This window comes from Pecten maximus, chromosome 9, assembly GCF_902652985.1.
Source record: "Pecten maximus chromosome 9, xPecMax1.1, whole genome shotgun sequence".
NCBI classification, from domain to species: Eukaryota; Metazoa; Mollusca; class Bivalvia; order Pectinida; family Pectinidae; genus Pecten; species Pecten maximus.
In genome coordinates, this window is record NC_047023.1 from 22,968,718 (window position 1) to 22,991,697 (window position 22,980).

Consider the following 22,980-nt stretch of genomic DNA (forward strand, 5'->3'; position numbering starts at 1 on the left):
AGGATCAATTTTAGGCCCTCTGATGTTTTTGTAATATATATTTGTGGAGAGGGCTTTATAAGCTGTTAAAAATTTGTGCCCAATCTAATCAATAGAATACGTTCAAATCAGATAATTTGGTTAATATCACTACTGGAACAGTTATCGGTTAATTAGTCATGAAAATTACACAGTTTTTCTATTAATAGACAAGATATCTTGATACTGAAATGTCGTTTGTAATGAATTTTTGACAGTCATAAAGGAAGTGGATGAAATTCACGATAATCATATAATCATAATGAGTTGTTGAATTTTAATTGATTATAGGGGCCATACTAGAGGGGACTGTTGATAACGGCTGTGAATGCAGTCAGAATTAGCTTTGAGGGGTCACAAAAGGGAAACATGTTTTTTAGCTTTACTCTTTACCTGGTAACAACGGGCTGATTTGACTTGCAACCTTTTAAATCAGATCATTATCTACAAGAAAACTACAAGAAAACTTTCGTTGGGAATTTGTTCATTTCATCAATTTTGTCTTGTATGACTGTGTGTATATCGCTACCTGAGCCCAGTTGTTCAAAAGGGGATTAGCTAATCACAGCTTGACAACAATTTTAAAATCCTGATTAAATTGTTTCTGTTTAAACTGACTTGACAAAAGTTTATGAAACTATAGCACGCATTAGTCTCTTCCTACCTCTCTATGTTAAGGTATATTCATAAACACAGATTTGGAAGTAAAGGGGAAATGAGATTTCCACTTTGAACAACTGGGCCCTGGTGACAATAAGGGGCATAACTCGTACAAAACCTAAAATGAAATATTTGTGAGAGTTATGTCCCTTGTGTCAGGATTCATGTAATCTACGCAAGGTGTCAGCTGAACACCCGTTTACTGTTAGAGTATTGTCTAATCCCTTGATTAATGAGAACTTTGCACGATTCATCTGAGCACGAATCACCTGGTCATCATCAACCAAATACACACGCCCTCGGTATCAGTAACTTATAGGGAGTTCGTGAACAGATTTGGTGGGCCGCAAATATTTTGTCTATGATGTACATAACGATAAAATAAATTACATATTTTCAGAGTTAGATTATGACTTTTTGAAATTTTGAATTAGACCGTAAATAGTTTCTTTTAAAGATAGTCTTCTTATCCATTTAACATCTGAAATAAAAACAAGTCCGTTTCAATCAAGTCAAAGTTTTCTTTAGATGGACTTTTAAGCAATGCACCTACGTGTTTCAACATTGGGATTGCAATTGCTTTAAATGACTGACAGAAATGTTTATCGGTTATATTAACCTGGGTGTTTTAATCAGATACTTCACAACACTGAGAACAAATTTTAGAATATATCAATTTAATAACAAAACATGTCAATGGAAAAACATAAAAATATATCAATATCATAAATGAAAGATAAATCATAAACAACTGCTTACATATAAAAATATAGCAACACAAATGACGAAGGTAGACAATGTTATGACTCGATTATGCACTGACTGGGTTTCGAATTCACGATTTAAGGCACCTAATCGCCTAACCAGAAATACTCGCAGCTTATACCACTGCACCACATCCACGTTCTCACATATAACACTTTCAACTCTAATTTACTATAAATATCCTCTAGTACAATATTATATATTAGTCTCTTGAGTATACCGAAACCTATTTACGAGAAATATATTGAAATTCGATAAACATATGAATGCAACCGGATTTGGTTGTATAGGTATTTTAAAATAATTATCATTAGTTGGATTTCAAACAGAATCTTATTTCATATTACATTGATATGAAATGGAATATGCTAAATTGTATAATTAACACAAATATTAAGACACAACTTCAATCATTTGGTAAAAACACAGGTCCTGATCTCGTGATCAACATTGACAAGTGTACCGTCACGTGGTAATAAGTAAGATCACTCGGATAATGTACAAAATGACAAATGTAGCGACATAAAAGACACAGGTAAGCTTAATGACATTTCCTATACTTCACAGCAAAATACGTTTGATAGCTGGGCTGCAGTTAACGCCACATCAGTACTTGAGAGGATATTGCGAAACAAGTGATGCTAGGTATCAACAATGTCTAAAGATGAGATCAAAACATATGGACAGTTTTTGTACAGTAAAGTCTTATATTGTAAAACACCAAAATAGTTTGTTTGTTTGTTTGTTTCTCTCTTTTTTTTCTTCAAAAAATATTTCAGTAATAATCTTTCACATTTCACCCTTGATTACTGATTTAATAGTGAAACGATTTGCATGTCACATCAAACGAGGTCTGACGTGTAATACATCGGTTGTCTTCCCATTGCTTCTTCCGGTACCCCTTGCGCATGACGAGCCAAGGATCACTTTCGTACTCCTCTGCGATGGACTCTTCGTCCTTAGCAATGATCAGGCTGGTGAGGAGTTTTTTCAGGGCCGTCCATTCCTCTTCAGATTCTGTGTGAATCTTCAATAACGGGTCAGTGCTATTCACAAGACGCCTTGCTCTTCCAATAAGAGGCGAATTTCCTTCCTCTGACATATTGACGACTTCTTTAAGTTGATCCAGCAGTTCTGCGATGCGAGTTTCGTCGATAGATTTGAGAGCAGTGAAGAGTTGTTCCCGGAGGGCGTCATATTCCTTGGTGATGGATCCTTCGAAGTACATTGTGTCTAGTCGGGCTAGGAGCTTAACACCTCGTCCGCGTGTGGTGTTTGCAGCGTCGTTTCGACTTTCAAGAATCTTTGGGATGTTTTCTTCTGTGTAGGGGCCATGCATTCCTGTCTGTCCGTCCATGAACCTGAGTACCTGGGCCCCACCGATGCCGATACCGTCCACACCAGCATACACAGCATGTTTGATTTCGTTGAATTTAAACCCGGCAGAAAAATAGGTGACAAGTCCCCTGATGTGGGCCTCATGGACAATTGTCAGAGCCTCCTCAAATGTCAACTGGTACATGATGCATTTGGAAGGGTAGGTGTCGCTAGCGCCGTCCCAGGTGATCTTATCAAAACCACCAATGGACGTAATCTCGATAGCTCTTGAAGCTATAGCCATTCTCTCATTCAGTTTGCAGGGCGGAGACTGCTCGTAGTCATCTGTAACGATTTGGTTAAGGTTCCAGGCGGCTGACAAGAACTGTTTCCTGTTTCTCTGAACCTGTCCCCTGAGTGACTGCATATATCGCACGGCCTGTGACGTGCTCAGTCCCTCCATAGAGACCTTACACTCTGCTGCTCCCTGTAAAAACGCTGCCGTGGCAGACGCTGCAGTTATATTGACTAGCTTCAAGAAATCCTCTTCAAAGTTCCCGGAATCTTTCACTCTTCGTCCAACAAAGTATGTAGTTGGAGCACTGGAACCAACGTGTAATCTTACTTTGGAGAAATCGAGCATTGACGGAATTCGATACGACTCGATGTTCTGCCGCGGTAGATTTCGAGGACGCTCCAAATGTTCGACGTGGACAATTGAACCTTCCATCCATTCATTAAATCGGGTGGTTCCTAACACATGGCCCTCTCCAGGGTCGGTGAGGGACATGTAGGTCTGTGAAGAAGGGCGGAACCCTGGGGTGCCCAACCCTCGCGCGTTTTGGTGGTGCCCCTGGTATCCATGGGACAGGTTGTAGTACGCCAACTGGAAGGCGAAGTATTCTACGGGAGTAGGTTGTCGCTTCTGATCACGAAGTATCTGTGCCATCCTAGTTACAGAAGCCATGTAATCTTTTGGCAGCGTCTCCTTGTCCCAGTGAAGGTGGACTCTGTTGTTGTCATCGTCAATAGTCGCCTCAAATAGGGACATATCCCGAGGGGTCGGAATCATGCCCACGTATAACTCGTTTTCTACCCCCCAGGATTCTATCACCTTGGTTGCCTCTTTTCCTGCCTTCTCCACGTCGGACATAATGCATCTGACTTTCTTTGTTTCTATCATGCTTTCGCATATGTCCCAGAATGGACCCTGGCACTTATCCTGTCCAGGGGAGATGTGTTTTAGTCTCTCACACACATGGTCTTTAACGGTGCTGAAGTCCACTGCCGTTCTAACCGGAAGTTCTCTCTCGGACCGGAAGGGCTCGGTCTGACTATCGATTTTTACCCTTACATTGTAGACATTCTGTAGAACATCCTGGAGGTAGGCCAGTGCCACTTTCCTCAATTTCCCTATACCAATAGTACACATGTTCTCAGCCTGAAACGATAAAATAATGTACTTAACAAAAACCTTTACAGATTAATTAATAAAAAAAGAAGTAAGTATATATCTATGTATGCACATTCTTCTACGTTAATTGTATACTTATTCCTTATTATTCATAGTTGTTTTAATACTTAACAATTTTAGTGTATATTATGAGTATAAGTAACAGATATTCATGAACAAATATTTACTAATAACCAGGAAAATAAGTTTAAAACTACATTTTTATATGTACATAGCCATTGAATAATACATGCTATATATCGTTAGCAGGAATGATTTTAATGGATCAAGTCTAAAGAAATGGATTATAGATTGGTTTTAATGTTTAGAATATATTTCATAATACTTGGTACACATATACGTGTGCACACATTAACCTCAATTCACAAAGACTTGACACATCCATATGACCCAGAACTAAAAATAACCCCCTTAATAACTTGTCAATATTAAATGATCAAGGGTTGATCTTTGTGATTATCTTATTTCATTGGTGTTCCAGCATCGTGTCACGCCCCTGTACCATGGAAAACAAACTTCAATAACTTATCATTTCCGCCACCATTCCTCCCTAGATAGATTGTCTTCAGTTTTCTCAAACGTTTATTCAAAATAATTTACAAAATATGTATAGAAAAGCATTAATAATCAAGTACTTTCTATATTAAGATCAAAGCCATGGTTTACTACGTTAAAATGTTCTCTGAATTAGACTAATTAAAGTAGGTATTATTATTTGATACTATCATTGTAACAACAATCAAATAGTGTTATCCTACACTTATATAATGTTTCAAGCATATGTATCTAGATATATGATTTCAATTATAATTACAGCTTCTATATATTAAATGGTAAAATAAAGAAAATAATAAATTAAATTCAGACATCTCAGAATGTTATTCTTGTTGTCATAATATACAGTAACATAAATTGTATTCATTAATATAAATTTAACATCGCTATCTAATTAGACAGATATTAAAACCCTCGTCTGCGTACAATAAATTAATGTGTCACTTCAATGTGATGTATTTTAGTTGTATACATGCATTACATTATTTCTTAGACTTCCGGGTTGTGTTGTTCAAAAGGTGATTAGTATTATAATTTGATGTGTGATAATCACATTCTCCTTACGTCAAAGCCTCCGTATGCATATTCCTTTAAATATGCATGTAGGAAGTGACTGAAGAGTGTGATAGTATCTGAAGAAGCTTATAAGGGCTTTCACATGAATATTATATCTCAATATTTTTACTTAATGCTCTTCCGTATATTTTGTAGATTTTTTTCCTTATTCAATTCATTAGTTCTGTTTTTCTAGACTTGTAAAATATTTCGTCTGCAAAGTCAGATATCTATGTTGTGTTAGTTACAAGAATTTAAATGTAAATGAGCAAAGCATTTTAATACTGCTACAATTGTAATTGTTTGTCAATATACGTTAAGTTGTTTTATGATATAAACATCTAGTAGTTATATTTTGTTCAATACTTACCGTATAAGATAGCTATAACTACATAGTTTATAAAGTGAGCTAGATTAATAGTTAAAACTTAAAAATTCAGATAATTATATTACGATCAGTACTTGTAAATATATATCATTGCAAATACAATAAGTCAAGATGAGGAGATGTAGTTCTTTACCAGGGATAATTAAGTCAAAATATTGAGATATATTTTTGTGATGGCCCCAATAAGCATCCGTGAATATACACCTGTATCAGAGACCCAATTATTCTCGTTATAAGCATTTTTTTGTTACTTTGTATTTAAAGAAATTTGTAAGATATATGAAATAACTAAGATTATTTTATAGATATACAAGAAGTATGTCTGTCTAAATAAAACTACGTTTACATGTATTTGTTTACCGGGATACGAATACCAATATTTATTACATTTTACCAGTGAAATATCGGAAATTATTCATCCTATAAAATGATATTTTTTCCAGTTAAAACACTGTTTACAAATGATAATCGGGAAAAATAAACCGAATATCTAACAGTATCTTCAATAATACCAAATATATTTCACTTCTGTGGCTAATATTTTGATATTTTTTTCACTCGTGCTGCGCGGTCGTGAAAAATATCATAATATAAGCCACACTCGTGAAATTTGTTTGGTATTACTGAAGACACCGTTAGATATCTTCTATATATCATTGTAATTGTTTAACATGTAAGCCTATAAGCTGTAGTTAATAAAAATGTAACTGAGCATTACTCATATTAAGCGTCAATTTATAAAGATAGATAACGTGTATTGCTAAACTAAGACGCGTTTCTGTGGGATTTATAAATTAATTTGTATATTTTAGCAGTTGTACTTAGCTATCAAATTATGATGATTTTATTATCAATCATTTTTGTTTTGCCAAGGTAAGCTGTTAACGACACTACTGGATGTGTATTAGATGTATATCAGATCGTTGATAGCCATGATAACGCATAAATATTGTGTACATCGTTCATGAGCCCTAATTTGTAGTATATCATAGTGCAGCAACATTCATCTTACTCTTAGATCTCTAGATCTGTCTCTCTTCCTGTCATTCTTCTTTGCTTTTCTTTCTTTATAATCAGTATACTGTGTCGCTATCACAAACTTTGTAATATATATTTGTGGAGAGGACTTTTATAAGATGTTAAAAACTGTCCTATCCAATTGTGTCTAAACAATTAAATACGTTCAAATCAACGCATATATTATATAAATACAATCCCTGAGAGATGTTTGAGGCTTACAAAAAATATTAAGTTATTTATGTGTTAATTTATCATCTTCGCAATTAGAAATATTTTTGATATTATAATTATACAAATCTAAATGCTAGCCTTACTTTTGACAAGCGTATTAAGTTTCCACACTTACCATTTCTGTGAGTGGTTGTGATGTGAGCGCGATCAGTTGAGCTCGGAATGGCAAGGTAGGCTTACCAGGCTAGTTATATATCCAGTACGTATCCTGTTCGTCACAAACTTAAACACGCTTACTAGCGTGGACTTCTCGGAACAAAATCTGTGGTATCATTCCGGATATCACTTTTATCTAAATCCGTTTTCATGTAATAATCTCAAGGTGAGGTCTTGTTTTTGTGTGTATGGCCGGAGTCTCACGTACCGCATCATATACTATTAGATCTCACCCTATTCATAATTGTATGACTATACTTTTCGTAGTATTCTTAAATATGAAATTTTCTTTTCAAGTACATGTACCTAAATCAACCCTACTTTTCGTTTTCACAATACATTTACAATTTTATGACAAATGCTCTCATTTTCTTACAAGGCTTAGAGATATTAACCTATCAATCGGAAATCTTTACAACAGTCAATACAAACGTTTTCATTTATTTACTTTATCATTTATCTATTTATTTATTTTCATTTTCTTATTTTGTCAATAATAACACATTTGTTCACTAAAGCAAATTTACGGGAAATTCATTAATATTTTTGAGAAATCTAAAAGCTCGAGTCCTAACGAAAGTGTGTTAATATTTTTTTATTTTTTATTTTTTTTGTAACTTATAATTTTATTCAGATTTTTTAAACACATAAACATGAGGCATAGTGATCACAACATGTTTTCAGATTATGGCAAAGGAAATATATAATAATTTATCTGATTAACATACTTAATGCATAACCAAATATATAATATTCTAAAATGTGGTCTTAATTATTGGGAAACATATATCTTGTTTAAAGAATGAAATTGACAGACACTAGACCTACTGCTTGCATCAATTTACAAGAAATAAATGTTGATTTTTTAATTGATTGAATATAACATGCAAAATAATCGTCATTGTCAGTTGTACCTGCATGGAACAATGTAAGAAGCAAATATAAATGCCAGGTACTGACCGTAGGCCGGTGGTTTTTCTCCGGGTACTCCGGCTTTCCTCCACCTCCAAAACCTGGCACATCCTTAAATGACCCTGGCTGTTAATAGGACGTAAACAAATCAAACCAAACCAACTTTGGGTCGTATAACACTCTGTTAGTTGTGACATCTTTGGTTTGTCATATGTCACCTGTGTCAATCTATCTTACAGCATTCTTTGAAGTCATCATGTGGTCATGGTGTCAAGCCATCTTCGGAACTTCCAATACAACATCCTCCAGCTGGTTGTTCAGTAATGGCGTCCATCAAGCTGTTCTTCCCGTCGGTACCATAGCCAGAACGATGCTGATTTAACGGCGTCTCCCTGATTCCCATTGATTGCATCATCTTCTTTGTTGACAATGTCGGCCATCGGCAGAAAGGAATGAGGAATGACCAAACCTTTTTCTCTACGCCGTTCCATCAAATCGTTAAACCGTTTTTTTAATTGATATTTTATTGCGTTTCTCAATACATATACATAACAGTATTTGGCATAACAAAAACTTATAATACTTGGTATGGAAATTTGAAAAAAATATAGGAAAACATACTGATGATAAACAGGCGTACAGGTGAGGGCGTGTAAAATGGAATAAAATATACAATTTGTGGCATGAGAGAGCTGAAATAAAATATACAATTTGTTGTATGGGAGGACTGCAATAAACTATACAATTTGTAGCATGGGAGGACTGCAATGAAACTATACAATTTGTAGCATGGGAGGACTGAAATAAAATATACAAATTGTTTTTTTTATTAACAAGCAAACCGAAATAGCAACGGCTGCAGCTTAGACACAATGATAACATCAGAGTTACAGGTTTTTAATGGTCTTTATATGACTTTCGTCATTAATTTAAAAATTAGGACTCATATAACCTGTAATTTAATTGTCCATTGCATAATTAAAGTGATCGCTCTTTTGGGAGTTTCTTAAAACGTTGGCTGAATGTCGACAAAGGGAAGGTCACCAAAACAGCTTGTTTAAAAAAAGAGAGTGTTTTTGACTACCGTTCATTAATGAGTGTGTCAAAGTGAAAGTGATTTTTTTTATTTTTGACAATTTTCTACTTTAAAAGCAACTCTCAATATGGCTTAGTTCTCCTCAAACTGGCTTTATCAAAAGCTATCATTTGCTTAACTACCAGCATTCTGCTAATAAAAATGAAACTAGATGACTCGTATATTTGATATTATCTTGCTTGAGTTCAATCCTGTTCAGAGTCTAAGGTACCCGATCTACCCACAACTACAACATATAAAACATTTGGACAGACAGTCTGAACTCGTCGGGAGTTAATCAGTCAGTGCAAATAAAGCAACGGTAGAATGGTAACGTGTGTATGGGGACTGATCACAGCCGTCTCAAATGGCGTGTTCAAAATGTCGTGTTCAAACTGTTGTGTTGGCGTGTTAAAAATGTCGTGTTGGAGTGTTCAAAATGTCGTGTTGGCATGTTCAAGATGTCGTGTTGAAGTGTTCAAAATGTCATGTTCAACCTGTTGTGTTGGCGTGTTAAAAATGTCGTGTTCAAACTGTTGTATTGGCGTGCTAAAAATGTCATGTTCTAACTGTTGTGTTGGCGTGTTAAAAATGACGTGTTCAAACTGTGTATTGGCGTGTTCAAAATGTCGTGTTGGCGTGTTCAAAATGTCGTGTTGGCGCATTGGCGTGTTTCTGTGTTGGCGCCTTGTTGCGATCTAAAAACGCGAAAACTCGCTTTGATTTGAGAACGCGCCAAAGCGCCAACACGCCCACACGCCAAATCACCAACAAGAGATGGCCGTTATCAGCCACCACTCGTGGGAGCCACAAATCATTATCATAAAATACTGCAAAAAAAAACTTGTTTTCGAATACAGATGTATAAACAGATTCCTCACGTCCTTGAGAAATGAGGAATGACGAATCTCGCTTACAACCCCGTATGTCGTACATTGTATCAGCATGCTTTGTCATTGACATATTATTTAATGACGTTTGTCTACATGCCTTTCGAACTGGACAATATCAATCGAGAGTGTTAATTGAAATTAAACTAGATAAATGCCTGGAGTCATCAGTTTGCTGTTAGCTTACCAGCAATGGGTGTGGTACACACGTGATGCAATGCAAATTTTAGTGAGTTTCCCGGATGTTGGGTTTTAAGTGTGTGACTTATCGATGTCGCAGTTCTATTGGTTAGGGTTGACTAATACAATCACATTATTTTATCATTAGCTTGACGGGAGTCATTTCTCTGATAACATTACGATAACACGGAGCATATATAACTGCTTTATATGTTAGTGATGTTGATCGAACTGGCAGTTGCGTGGTAAAAAATTTTATCAAAATATATGACAAACCCTTCAGTTGTTTATTTGTTTGCGATTTTTTAACACTACCGTTTCGCATCCATATATGTATATATGCATTGCGATCCAGGTATGCATACTATCTAATAGACAACTTGTCACTATGGTCACGTCAGGGTGTCGGGCCAACCATCACTGCGCAAGTAAAACGTTCTGTTTTTAAGAATGTGGATTAAGCTGTGGGTATAAACTGAGGGTACTTCTGGGTAGGGAATTAGGTGTCGTAGATCGTTAGTTCGAGGCCCGGCCAGGGCACGAGTCATAAAAGTACCTTCCTTCGTTATTTGTGTTACTATGTTATATAATAGATAGGGTCTAGTAAGTAATAACGACGGTATAATCCAATGTAGGTACTGGATCCTAACAAACAATGTTTGTTGGATGCCTATTACTAGAAATAGATAATTGTCAAGTACTAATAACGACAGTACAGACAAGTAAATTGTCGAATTTTCGAGGTAATCCGCCCCTTTATCAAGACACAGGTAAATTACAAATGATCACATATAGACATAGAACATGGATTAGTTACACAAATATATTAGATGTAATATATATATATATAATTGATCATATAGCAATAACGACAGTACAGACAAGTAGGCTGTCGAATGCTCGAGGCATTCCGTGTCTTTATTAAGATATAAGTAAATTTCAAACGATCACATATAGACATAGAACATGAGAAAGTGTATACAGATATACATAATCTTTGTAGAAACACCCTTAACAATCAAAGAAACAAGAAAACATTCCGTCGACATCAAAGTGTAAAATCGAACAATTATTTTACATTAATTATTCGAAAATAAATTAGAGAAAACCAGATAAAATACGTACTTACGAAAATGTTTGCACATGATTTTATAGAATTGATTTTACCTTACAATCACTACAATGAAACATCATACATGGATTTAAGGGACCACGTGGTATTTTAATTTTAATCAGAACCATATATTAATTTTGTGATAACAATAAGATCGATTATATATAAGTAAATAATTATATACAAGTCGTAAAATTGTCTTCCTTCGTCGTTTTTGATAATTATGCTCTACGGTCTAATATTTAATTATTAACAAACGATGTATCATATGTTCCATATGTTGTAGATCCTAAGGTGAAAGATTTAAATTTCCTGTTGTAATTGTACAGTTTTATTAATATTTATGTTATGTCTGAATTCTTGTAAGCTTCACTGCGAGAAAATACAAACCTTGAACCTTGTAAAATGGTAAAACAAAAACAAAAGGGGGGGGGGGGGGGGGGGGGGGGGGGGGGGGAGGAGGTATCAATAATACTCATATGCCAAACTACCATAAATGTATATAAAAAGACTTAAAAGAAAATTCAAAGTTATAAAAGGACATAAAAACACCACAATGGGAGCAATACAACGCTTTCGTTCGATTTACTTTTGTTTTAATATTCTGATTTGTCACTGGAGTGAGACAAGTTTACTTTTATTCCCTGTGGATTTCATTGTCCGCCACGATCGCCCACTCGTCCATACATTCCAGCCAGACACGGATCAATACAGGTCATGCCTCGCCCTTCAAGGTAAACCCGTGTACGTCGTTCAAACTTTCTCCTCACCGCTGATATCCGCATTCCGTGTGTGACGTCACGTGATCTAGGCTGGACCTTAGTTTACATGTACTTAATCCTACCTTATATTGATTACTCATCAGTATATACGGAGATGCTCACGTGAAGCTTTAATTAGATTACTGACACGTGATGCAAGCAATCCGTTATTTCCACTAAAAATAGTGACGTATATATATGCCTAATGTCCTTGTCTGTTCGCATGTTATAATGATGTATGTACACTGTATATAAACTGTGTCGAGGACTTTCTCTGAAGCCGTCGCCCGTAAACATTACACATAATTCACTATTTCTTAACACTAACTCTTATAAAACTTAACAATTAAACAAAACATTTTCAAATATGTTATATTATTCAGAAATATTAATGTTCGACTGCTTCATCAAATATAATGTATTTTGATTTGGAATGTTAATTTTTTTGTGAGTATTTATTAATTTCATATCATCTACACGCATTGTTCCTCCAGTATGACCCAATGTATAGAATTAATTGACTAAATGATGATAATGTTAATTAAATAATGTACTCCAGTTCAATATTTCATTTCATTTTAATGTATTTCATTTGTATTATTAATATCACGGACTTAGATTATTATCAATATATAGTCGAATAGCAAGAATAGATAAATAAATAAATAAATAAATAGATAAATCAATCAATAAATAGATAAAACAAATAAATCATTATGTAAATAAATTTTATAAAAAATAAATTACAAATATAAACAAATAAACAAAAAAACAAATAAATAAATAAATTATGGTACGTGTAGGCACTTGTGCTACATCCTAAATTATTTTGAATATGTACTTAAAGTCAAGGTCAATTTCTCTGACACATGTTGTATCATGCATAGGGCACGTGCGCGTCCCTTGGTCGTACGTGCGCGTCCGAAGGAGAGACGCATTTCTTGGAAAACTCGAATTAGGTCATCAATATTGAAAATTCACATTTCCCGAAAAGTGATAAATGGACTGAATAGTTTGGCTGATAATTGAGGCTATATTACCGAAATATCTTATAGATTTTGTATAAATGTACGTATTGTTATATAACTCATGAGATATGGACACAATTATAGTGTCAGATAATTACTGTAGTATGCCTCAATATAACCCGGCTATCAACAGAGGTTCCTGTGGCAGGTCAAAACATACTATAGATAGCAATGTACTACATGTCAATCTGATTAAAATAAAGATTAGCTTTTTATATATCTATAAGGACTAACTTTAATATTTCTTATATTTCGGAGATACAAAAAAACAAAAAACGATAAAACAAAAACAAAAACACAAACACCACAAAAACGCTTTAGAGGGTACTCTAAACAAACCGTGAAGCGATTCGTGAGGAGAAAACACTCCCGCTTCCGTGTTATATAGCTACATATCGTGAACAATACAATTCTCATATTGAATAATATACAACTTGTTTATTTTGCACCCTTCTATTTCCTTAGAAATTTCTTTGAACAGGAGTATATCGTTTTATTGAACTCGATGGAACTTGTCGCTTGATAATATGATTAAGATAAAGAGAAAAATATGTATATATTTGTTTAAAATTAATCCGTCATTTTCTTGAGCTGAATTCATCAACATAATTCAACCTGATTGAACACATACTGTTACAATTATTTCAAGTATTCCTTTAATATATAAAACAAAAGCAGGACACAGCGGCAGTTTTGTAACTCAGTTGTTTTCAGGTATTACATGTCAGTCATTTTCCTGTTTAAACTAATACTTTCCTAAGGCTGCACTCGATTAGTCCTTAAATGACCCTGGTTGTTAATAGGACGTTAAACAAAAGGAAACAAACCAAACTAAACCAAATCGATTAGACTTGTTAAGTAAGACGGTTATATAACAAACAAACAAACAAAATACCCCACATCCCTTGTATTCTCCAATGTATTCCAGACGAGATTTTTTTTTTTTTTTTTTTTTCTGTTTTGTTTGTTTATTTTGTGACGGATACTTTGCAGATAAAAGGATTGGCAATGCCTTCTCCAGAGCAATAACAATCATAGTAACAACGCCCATTGAGTACCGCTACAATATCCGTAAACATGTTATATCGAGGGTGAAGATGACTTCATTTGTACGTGATAAAATAAAGGTTATCTACTAAGTTTATGAATATGCATTTATATTTAAAAAAAAAATGATATCAACTTGAAAAAAAAACAACGTGTAGGACCTGACAAAGACCTCATGTCGTTAGGGGTTCTGTGCCCCTCCTCCCCTTTGCCTTCTTGAGGGCCGCGGTGGCCGAGTGGTTAAGGGGTCCCGGCATTTAATCACTAGCACTCCACCACTGGGTCGCGAGTTCGAAACCTACGTTTTTCTCCGGGTACTCCGGCTTTCCTACACCTCAAAAACCTGGCACGTCCTTAAATGACCCTTGCTGTTAATAGGACGTTAAACACAAACAAACCAAACCAAAGCCTTCTGATCAGACACAGTAACATTGGAGAGCCAAACAATGGGACCCACTCTACCCTACTGTCTGTAGATCGTACCGGGCGACTAGGCGACTAAAAGTGGTCCCCCGGAAGAATCATGGATTCCTCCGTGTCTTCTATTTAGGAGACATTGAAGATACTAAAAATAGACCTTCTGCCCCCGTTGCAATACTTAAGATCTTAAGCCCTGTCTTTCTTTTCCCATTGCTGTCTTTCTGTGTTTTGTTTTTCTCAGTTGGTGTCTATTTCATGACACCCTTCCTAATCTGGCCCTAGCTGTCGCGAGGACGTTAAACCCCTTAAACAATTATAAACAGTATACAGACATTCACTTAGTCGACCTGTGGTTTAGTTGTGTAATATAAGAGTATAACAGAAACACATTAAATCGGTTATGTTACAGCGGTATTATGTATATTTACAGGAAATAAGCCTGTTACACTATATAATCTACTGATGTGGCGGGTTTCCGTGTTTTTTCCGTTGATTGACCAATCCCTGTAGGCTTAAAGTATGAAGTCGTGAAAATGACATCTGTGCACGATTGCAGCATTAAATCCAATTGTACACAGAAAGTCAAAAGTATATCATTTGACCAAATATATAAGAATTGCTCACAGGGGACAGCAAATTTCAGCGAACTGATTTATTGTCTAATAATAAATATGCAATTATTGTTTGTTGTTGAAGGAAGTATCTGTAAGGATTTTACTAACCGAGTTTCCTCTGGCTCTGGTACAATGTCCGGTAATGGTGTCAGGCCCAGAGGAAACTCGGGTTAGATGTTTATTGGTATCACACATCTGCGGTCCGCGCTGGTCGAGTGGTTAAGGTGTCCAGACACTTGAACACTAGCCTCCACCTCTGGGTTGCTAGTTCGAAACCTACGTGGACCAGTTGCCAGGTACTGACCGTAGGCCGGTGGTTTTTCTCCGGGTACTCCGGCTTTCATCCACCTCCAAAACCTGTTAATAGGACGTTGTACAAAAACAAACAAAAAAACAAACCAAGTATCACACATCACTGCCCACGTCTAAGAAGTGGAGTATATAAATATATTTCATGGTACAGCTCGGAAGCTGTTTGCTTTGGACAACGATATAACTCATCGCTCATATAACTCATTCCTAATATAGTTTATTGCTCATATAACTAATTGTTCATATAACTAATTGCTCATTTAACTCATTTCTCATACGACGCATTGCTCAAATAACTCAATACTCATATAATGTATTGCTCATACAACTAATTGAACATAAAACTCATTGCTCATATAACTTATTGCTCAAATAACTCATTGTTAATAAAAATTAAAATGTATTGATCATGTAACTCATTGATTATAAAACTCATTGCTCATATAAATCGTTATTGGTATAACGCATTGCTCATCAAACTCATTGCTCATATAACTAATTGCTTATATAACTCATTGTTCATATAACGTATTGCTCATATAACTTAATAATCATATAACTCATTGCTCATATAACGTATTGCTCATATAATGCATTGCTCATACAACTAATTGATCATATAACTCATTGCTCATATAACGTATTGCTCAAATAACTCTTTTCTAATATCACGTATCCATTATATAACTCATTGTTCATATAAATAATTCCTCATATAACGCATTGCTCATCTAACGTATGGCTCGTATAACGCATTGCTCGTTAGTTTATTATATTTTCAACGAACCAACAACAATGAAAAGGTCATTTGGGTCATTACACATATTGTCACATAATTGTTTTATTATACAATTGTCATGCTATTAATTAAGTAGTAGTTATTAGCGAGGAAAACAGCAGTTTAGTTTTTGTGTGGTTTAAAATGAACGAGTCTAAAAAGAAATAAATTAATTTACTGACGTATATTTGAACAGTTAGTAACCGCATCTAGCTGTGATCTGTTTACCCTAGACGGTTATAAACAGTCACGTGACACCCTCAAGCACTTCTCTAGTTGCTTACGTCAAGCTTGCCGAGTGAGGATCTGGGAAGGTAAAGATTCGTGTGATTTTATGTGTATCTATACGCTACCTTAAGAGCTACTATAAAATGACGCACAACAAACAATACACAAATACTGCTTCGAAGACAAAAGAGAAATTTTGAAAGATACTAGTATATAGAATTATAAAAAATAACAGGCTGTTACATTTTCATAGATTACCAAAGTTTGATACTTTTCGCTGTCATCGCCTTCCGACAGTTTGAGCTTCTAGTTTTATATTTTACACTCAAAAGAAATCAATTATTAATTGCATCTCGAATAAATTCTATAGTACATCGACTCTATATTTGATTTATTGTGTAAAGGTTATCATTTTTTGGTGTTAATTAGAAATATTGATACACTTTTGTGACAAAAAGTGTATACATTGTAGGCCCTGCAGCATATTTAAATGAGCTAACCACACATTGTAATATATTTTGCTTCTTCAGCTTAGGAGAAGTTAAACAGCATTATCAAAGTAGTTAATTTGTAAAGTATGGCAAGCCAAGTTGTCATTTATTCAATTCAATTCAATTCTTTTATTACTTTCGGCCGTACGGCCTATCAGTCACAAAAACATTGTACATGAAATACATAAATTATAGCACGGCGTATACAACAGTACATAACATATAGAGAATGAGACATCATAACATCAATGATTTGGTTTAGTAATAATTTCTTAATTTAGTAGCTTCATGTATATATTTTCCTAGAGCACACAGTTCCTTTACATTTTGTACTCTGAATAGCTTAATTAATCTTATTCGCGGAGCAATGTTGATTCAGTATTTTACCTTATATAAGATATCTTATACGTTTATTATTATTCAACTTTTATGAGATATTTTATATAATATATAAGAAATCTCACCAAAAATGTATGCTATCTTACATATTACATAATATATCTGATAATCATTTCTTTATGAAATATCTTATATATTATATAAAATATCTTATATGATTTGGAGCGTTGCTCCATGAATAAATGACATCTTCGCTCGTCATAGTACAGAGTCGTTATTCTTTTTTTGCCTGTTATCAGTTTGTTGACACAGGTGTACCAGCAAGTGATAGACATGAATAATGTATGGTTTAAATTGTATCGCTATTTTGGCCTGGGAGCGGCTGGTTGAAGACTCCAGGAAGCTCATACATTCGAATTCATAAATGAACTATGTTCAAAATTATTCGGGGAAACTGGCATGCCAACGCAAAATCAGTAAAATAGTCCTTCAATCTGATAAATAACTGGTACTGACTTTCTCGTTTGTGATAATTATCAGAAAATTTATAGATGTGATCAATTGGAAAATATCTTATGTAGATTTAATGCATCCTTTTATCCGTCTACAATCTACTAATATATCTCAACGGTTCAAAGTGTTCTTCTGCTTCACTAGTCAGGTTATATATATAACGTATTACTAAGGCTCTAGGTGTACAGTCAGGTTATATATATAATGTATTACTAAGGCTCTAGGTGTACAGTCAGGTTATATCTATAATGTATTACTAAGGCTCTAGGTACACAGTCAGGTTATATCTATAATGTATTACTAAGGCTCTAGGTGTACAGTCAGGTTATATCTATAATGTATTACTAAGGCTCTAGGTATACAGTCAGGTTATATCTATAATGTATTACTAAGTCTCTAGGTATACAGTCAGGTTATATATATAATGTATTACTAAGGCTCTAGGTATCCAGTCAGGTTATATCTATAATGTATTACTAAGGCTCTAGGTGTACAGTCAGGTTATATCTATAATGTATTACTAAGGCTCTAGGTGTACAGTCAGGGTATATCTATAATGTATTACTAAGACTCTAGGTGTACACTCAGGTTATATCTATAATGTATTACTTAGGCTCTAGGTATACAGTCAGGTTATATCTATAATGTATTACTAAGGCTCTAGGTATCCAGTCAGGTTATATCTATAATGTATTACTAAGGCTCTAGGTGTACAGTCAGGTTATATATATAATGTATTACTAAGGCTCTAGGTATCCAGTCAGGTTATATCTATAATGTATTACTAAGGCTCTAGGTGTACAGTCAGGTTATATATATAATGTATTACTAAGGCTCTAGGTATACAGTCAGGTTATATCTATAATGTATTACTAAGACTCTAGGTATACAGTCAGGTTATATCTATAATGTATTACTAAGGCTCTAGGTATACAGTCAGGTTATATCTATAATGTATTACTAAGACTCTAGGTATACAGTCAGGTTATATCTATAATGTATTACTAAGGCTCTAGGTATACAGTCAGGTTATATCTATAATGTATTACTAAGGCTCTAGGTGTACAGTCAGGTTATATCTATAATGTATTACTAAGGCTCTAGGTATACAGTCAGGTTATATCTATAATGTATTACTAAGACTCTAGGTATACAGTCAGGTTATATCTATAATGTATTACTAAGGCTCTAGGTATACAGTCAGGTTATATCTATAATGTATTACTAAGGCTCTAGGTGTACAGTCAGGTTATATCTATAATGTATTACTAAGGCTCTAGGTGTACAGTCAGGTTATATCTATAATGTATTACTAAGACTCTAGGTGTACAGTCAGGTTATATATATAATGTATTACTAAGGCTCTAGGTATACAGTCAGGTTATATATATAATGTATTACTAAGGCTCTAGGTGTACAGTCAGGTTATATATATAATGTATTACTAAGACTCTAGGTATACAGTCAGGTTATATCTATAATGTATTACTAAGACTCTAGGTGTACAGTCAGGTTATATCTATAATGTATTACTAAGGCTCTAGGTGTACAGTCAGGTTATATCTATAATGTATTACTAAGGCTCTAGGTGTACAGTCAGGTTATATCTATAATGTATTACTAAGGCTCTAGGTGTACAGTCAGGTTATATCTATAATGTATTACTAAGGCTCTAGGTTACAGTCAGGTTATATCTATAATGTATTACTAAGGCTCTAGGTGTACAGTCAGGTTATATCTATAATGTATTACTAAGGCTCTAGGTGTACAGTCAGGTTATATCTATAATGTATTACTAAGGCTCTAGGTGTACAGTCAGGTTATATCTATAATGTATTACTAAGACTCTAGGTATACAGTCAGGTTATATCTATAATGTATTACTAAGGCTCTAGGTGTACAGTCAGGTTATATCTATAATGTATTACTAAGGCTCTAGGTATACAGTCAGGTTATATCTATAATGTATTACTAAGGCTCTAGGTGTACAGTCAGGTTATATCTATAATGTATTACTAAGGCTCTAGGTGTACAGTCAGGTTATATCTATAATGTATTACTAAGGCTCTAGGTATACAGTCAGGTTATATCTATAATGTATTACTAAGGCTCTAGGTGTACAGTCAGGTTATATCTATAATGTATTACTAAGGCTCTAGGTGTACAGTCAGGTTATATCTATAATGTATTACTAAGGCTCTAGGTGTACAGTCAGGTTATATCTATAATGTATTACTAAGGCTCTAGGTATACAGTCAGGTTATATCTATAATGTATTACTAAGACTCTAGGTGTACAGTCAGGTTATATCTATAATGTATTACTAAGGCTCTAGGTGTACAGTCAGGTTATATCTATAATGTATTACTAAGGCTCTAGGTGTACAGTCAGGTTATATCTATAATGTATTACTAAGGCTCTAGGTGTACAGTCAGGTTATATCTATAATGTATTACTAAGGCTCTAGGTGTACAGTCAGGTTATATATATAATGTATTACTAAGGCTCTAGGTGTACAGTCAGGTTATATCTATAATGTATTACTAAGGCTCTAGGTGTACAGTCAGGTTATATCTATAATGTATTACTAAGGCTCTAGGTGTACAGTCAGGTTATATCTATAATGTATTACTAAGACTCTAGGTATACAGTCAGGTTATATCTATAATGTATTACTAAGACTCTAGGTGTACAGTCAGGTTATATCTATAATGTATTACTAAGGCTCTAGGTGTACAGTCAGGTTATATCTATAATGTATTACTAAGGCTCTAGGTATACAGTCAGGTTATATCTATAATGTATTACTAAGGCTCTAGGTGTACAGTCAGGTTATATCTATAATGTATTACTAAGGCTCTAGGTGTACAGTCAGGTTATATCTATAATGTATTACTAAGGCTCTAGGTAGTACAGTCAGGTTATATCTATAATGTATTACTAAGACTCTAGGTATACAGTCAGGTTATATCTATAATGTATTACTAAGACTCTAGGTGTACAGTCAGGTTATATCTATAATGTATTACTAAGACTCTAGGTGTACAGTCAGGTTATATCTATAATGTATTACTAAGGCTCTAGGTGTACAGTCAGGTTATATATATAATGTATTACTAAGGCTCTAGGTGTACAGTCAGGTTATATCTATAATGTATTACTAAGGCTCTAGGTGTACAGTCAGGTTATATCTATAATGTATTACTAAGGCTCTAGGTGTACAGTCAGGTTATATCTATAATGTATTACTAAGGCTCTAGGTGTACAGTCAGGTTATATCTATAATGTATTACTAAGGCTCTAGGTATACAGTCAGGTTATATCTATAATGTATTACTAAGGCTCTAGGTGTACAGTCAGGTTATATCTATAATGTATTACTAAGGCTCTAGGTGTACAGTCAGGTTATATCTATAATGTATTACTAAGACTCTAGGTGTACAGTCAGGTTATATCTATAATGTATTACTAAGGCTCTAGGTGTACAGTCAGGTTATATATATAATGTATTACTAAGGCTCTAGGTGTACAGTCAGGTTATATCTATAATGTATTACTAAGACTCTAGGTGTACAGTCAGGTTATATCTATAATGTATTACTAAGGCTCTAGGTATACAGTCAGGTTATATCTATAATGTATTACTAAGACTCTAGGTGTACAGTCAGGTTATATCTATAATGTATTACTAAGGCTCTAGGTGTACAGTCAGGTTATATCTATAATGTATTACTAAGGCTCTAGGTATACAGTCAGGTTATATCTATAATGTATTACTAAGCTCTAGGTGTACAGTCAGGTTATATCTATAATGTATTACTAAGGCTCTAGGTGTACAGTCAGGTTATATCTATAATGTATTACTAAGGCTCTAGGTGTACAGTCAGGTTATATCTATAATGTATTACTAAGGCTCTAGGTGTACAGTCAGGTTATATATATAATGTATTACTAAGGCTCTAGGTGTACAGTCAGGTTATATCTATAATGTATTACTAAGGCTCTAGGTATACAGTCAGGTTATATCTATAATGTATTACTAAGGCTCTAGGTGTACAGTCAGGTTATATCTATAATGTATTACTAAGCTCTAGGTGTACAGTCAGGTTATATCTATAATGTATTACTAAGGCTCTAGGTGTACAGTCAGGTTATATCTATAATGTATTACTAAGGCTCTAGGTGTACAGTCAGGTTATATCTATAATGTATTACTAAGGCTCTAGGTGTACAGTCAGGTTATATCTATAATGTATTACTAAGGCTCTAGGTATACAGTCAGGGTATATCTATAATGTATTACTAAGGCTCTAGGTGTACAGTCAGGTTATATCTATAATGTACTACTAAGGCTCTAGGTGTACAGTCAGGTTATATCTATAATGTATTACTAAGGCTCTAGGTGTACAGTCAGGTTATATCTATAATGTATTACTAAGGCTCTAGGTGTACAGTCAGGTTATATATATAATGTATTACTAAGGCTCTAGGTATACAGTCAGGTTATATCTATAATGTATTACTAAGGCTCTAAGTGTACAGTCAGGGTATATCTATAATGTATTACTAAGGCTCTAGGTGTACAGTCAGGTTATATATATAATGTATTACTAAGGCTCTAGGTATACAGTCAGGTTATATCTATAATGTATTACTAAGGCTCTAGGTGTACAGTCAGGGTATATCTATAATGTATTACTAAGGCTCTAGGTGTACAGTCAGGTTATATCTATAATGTATTACTAAGACTCTAGGTATACAGTCAGGGTATATCTATAATGTATTACTAAGGCTCTAGGTGTACAGTCAGGTTATATCTATAATTTATATAGATTGTCTAAAAGAGTATTCCCCTTTGTTTGCAGAATTGTTTTTGTTTTGAAACGAGACTGACTGTATTGTTACATTGAAGAGCTTATTAGCACAAGTAACAAACATCTTGTGCAGTGTTTTAGTTTGAATTATAGGCATATTGACGATGGGATATATACTACAGATCTTGGAATAGAGAACACTACAGACCTTTCAATATATCAGCCGCTTATTTTTTTGATTGATTGATTGATATTTTTTTTTCTTTATTATTTTGATTTGAATTAATTACACCTTCACCTATCCTGTAATCTGATGGACAGTTGG

The 22,980-nt window shown here is 34.3% G+C and overlaps 1 protein-coding gene across 1 annotated transcript; it reads right to left on the minus strand.

Annotated features, from left to right (window-relative positions):
- Positions 1 to 1,338: 1,338 nt before the first annotated feature.
- LOC117334041 lies at positions 1,339 to 7,203 on the minus strand. The gene is made up of 2 exons (XM_033893462.1): positions 7,099 to 7,203; positions 1,339 to 4,201 (listed from the first exon to the last, which is right to left on the minus strand). The coding sequence occupies exons 1-2, from the start codon at positions 7,099 to 7,101 to the stop codon at positions 2,258 to 2,260; spliced, it is 1,947 nt and encodes a 648-aa protein (XP_033749353.1). The 5' UTR covers positions 7,102 to 7,203; the 3' UTR covers positions 1,339 to 2,257.
- Positions 7,204 to 22,980: the final 15,777 nt, after the last annotated feature.